This window comes from Staurois parvus, unplaced genomic scaffold (genome assembly GCF_062004578.1).
Source record: "Staurois parvus isolate SC_StPar_1 unplaced genomic scaffold, SC_StPar_1.0 ptg001090l, whole genome shotgun sequence".
In the NCBI taxonomy this organism is placed as follows: Eukaryota; Metazoa; Chordata; class Amphibia; order Anura; family Ranidae; genus Staurois; species Staurois parvus.
Window position 1 is genome coordinate 4406393 of NW_028318886.1, and position 2016 is coordinate 4408408.

Here is a 2016-nt window from a genome sequence, read left to right on the forward strand (position 1 = left end):
GTCAATGTAAACATTTGGAATGAGACAGAGGGGGTGGAGTACAGGTGCGATTCTGTAGTCCAGCAGGCAGGGCTGACACTGTTTTATTGAGTTTTCACTGAAGCATATACTGTATTACTACATTCCCACAATGCTTCATAATCTGTGAATGGGTGGATCAATTACTTTATGTCATTCCACTGACCACTCACAGACCCTCAGGCATTCTAAAATTGTAGTAATATGAGATCTGTGAATTGTGAAGAAGGCAGAGGGGCGGACGTATGGCAAACCTTTACTTTGTAGCAGCAGCTGCAGTTGACTCCGTTAGCACTGAAAGACAGCCACTCAAGACAGCAACTGTTGGTTCTGAAGAGGCAAAGAAGAGACTGACTTTAAACAGAAGTGGCAGCCTACGGGTAAGGGGAGACATATAGTAATTACACATAACTAATGTGCATGACTACGTATCCCACCCAAAACGTTCTAACTATGCATGTACCATAACTGTTTTTGCTTAGTTTCAGAAATGGCCTTTCTTACCATTTTTACAAGGTTAAAAAGTTCTGCTATGTGAGCATGCAACTCTTCTTCTTGATAGTGGGGGTCGGGGTTCAGAATACTTTGCGTGCCTATATTATAAATTATGCTCAGAGTAAGGCAAGATGGACACACACATAGGAAAAAATAATTAGGATAAAATACACTTAAAGTAGCCTATACAATAATCAAACATATGTTATATATGTTTTTCCTAACAGATAAAATGAATGAATGTCCAAACAACACAATAAAAGAATTCCACATCTTGGGTTTCACTACATCTAAAACAGGACAACTTGCACTTTTTGTTGGAGTTTTGACTATGTACCTTCTGACCATTTTTGGGAACCTAATCATTATTACACTTATCTCTCTGATGTCTATGCTTCACACCCCAATGTATTTCTTCCTTTGTAATCTTTCAGTTGTAGATCTTACATATGTCTCAACCACTCTCCCCAAACTTTTGTCCATTACAATAACCCAGGACAACCGAATCTTTTTTCAAGATTGTATCACTCAGTTGTATTTCTTTACATTCTGTGCCATCTGTGATATTTTTGTGCTAACTTCTATGGCTTATGATCGCTATGTAGCGGTTTGTAAGCCTTTGCAATACACTGTGATGATGAACAAGAATGTTTGTATCACTATAGCACTCTTCTGCTGGCTTGTATCTGCTCTGAACTCTTTGTTGCTGACTCTACTGACATCTGTTCTTTCATTTTGCAATTCCCACAAAATGAACCATTTTTTCTGTGATCTGAAGACAATAACTGCCCTCTCATCTGATGATACAAAAAGCAGGGAAATGTTTATGTTATTCCAGGATTTTCTCATAGCCTGTGTTCCATTTTCCCTCACTATAATCTCCTATGTGAAAATCATCAGGACTATACTGAAGATTTGTACCTCTGAAGGACGTCTTAAAGCATTTTCTAGTTGCACTTCTCATCTCACCACTGTTATATTATTTTATGGACCAATCCTGTTTGTTTATATAAAACCAGAGTCTGATCACTCTAAAGAACAAGACAACTTAATCTCAATGCTTTATGTGGCTGTTGTCCCAATGCTCAATCCATTTGTTTACAGTCTGAGGAACAAAGATGTATTAGGTGCCATTAGAAAACTTACCTCCTACAGGAGTCCTCTTTTTTAAGATGCCCTGAAATGCAAATCAAGATATATTGGTTTTGAGTTGATTCTATTTATTTTCTAATTGTATAAATTTTTATCTAATTTACTATAAAAAAGCATCATGGAGGGGCATTTACAGGACGTGGAAAGAGAAAAAGGGAAATTTAAATTAGCTGTCTTACTAGATTCTGATGTTTTGCTCTTGCCAAATCCTTTGAATGCCACACTACTTTCACTTTACAGAATGATGTATTTCTATATGTGTTTTGAAATATATATATATATATATATATATATATATATATATATATATATATATACAGTATCTCACAGAAGCGAGTACACCCCTTACAT

At 36.3% G+C, this 2016-nt stretch overlaps 1 protein-coding gene across 1 annotated transcript; it reads left to right on the plus strand.

The window, feature by feature from the left end:
- The first annotated feature begins 745 nt into the window (after positions 1–745).
- On the plus strand, positions 746–1684 carry LOC149440386 (olfactory receptor 1F1-like). The gene has a single exon (XM_089658759.1). The coding sequence runs from the start codon at positions 746–748 to the stop codon at positions 1682–1684; it is 939 nt and encodes a 312-aa protein (XP_089514885.1).
- The last annotated feature ends 332 nt before the right edge of the window (positions 1685–2016 follow it).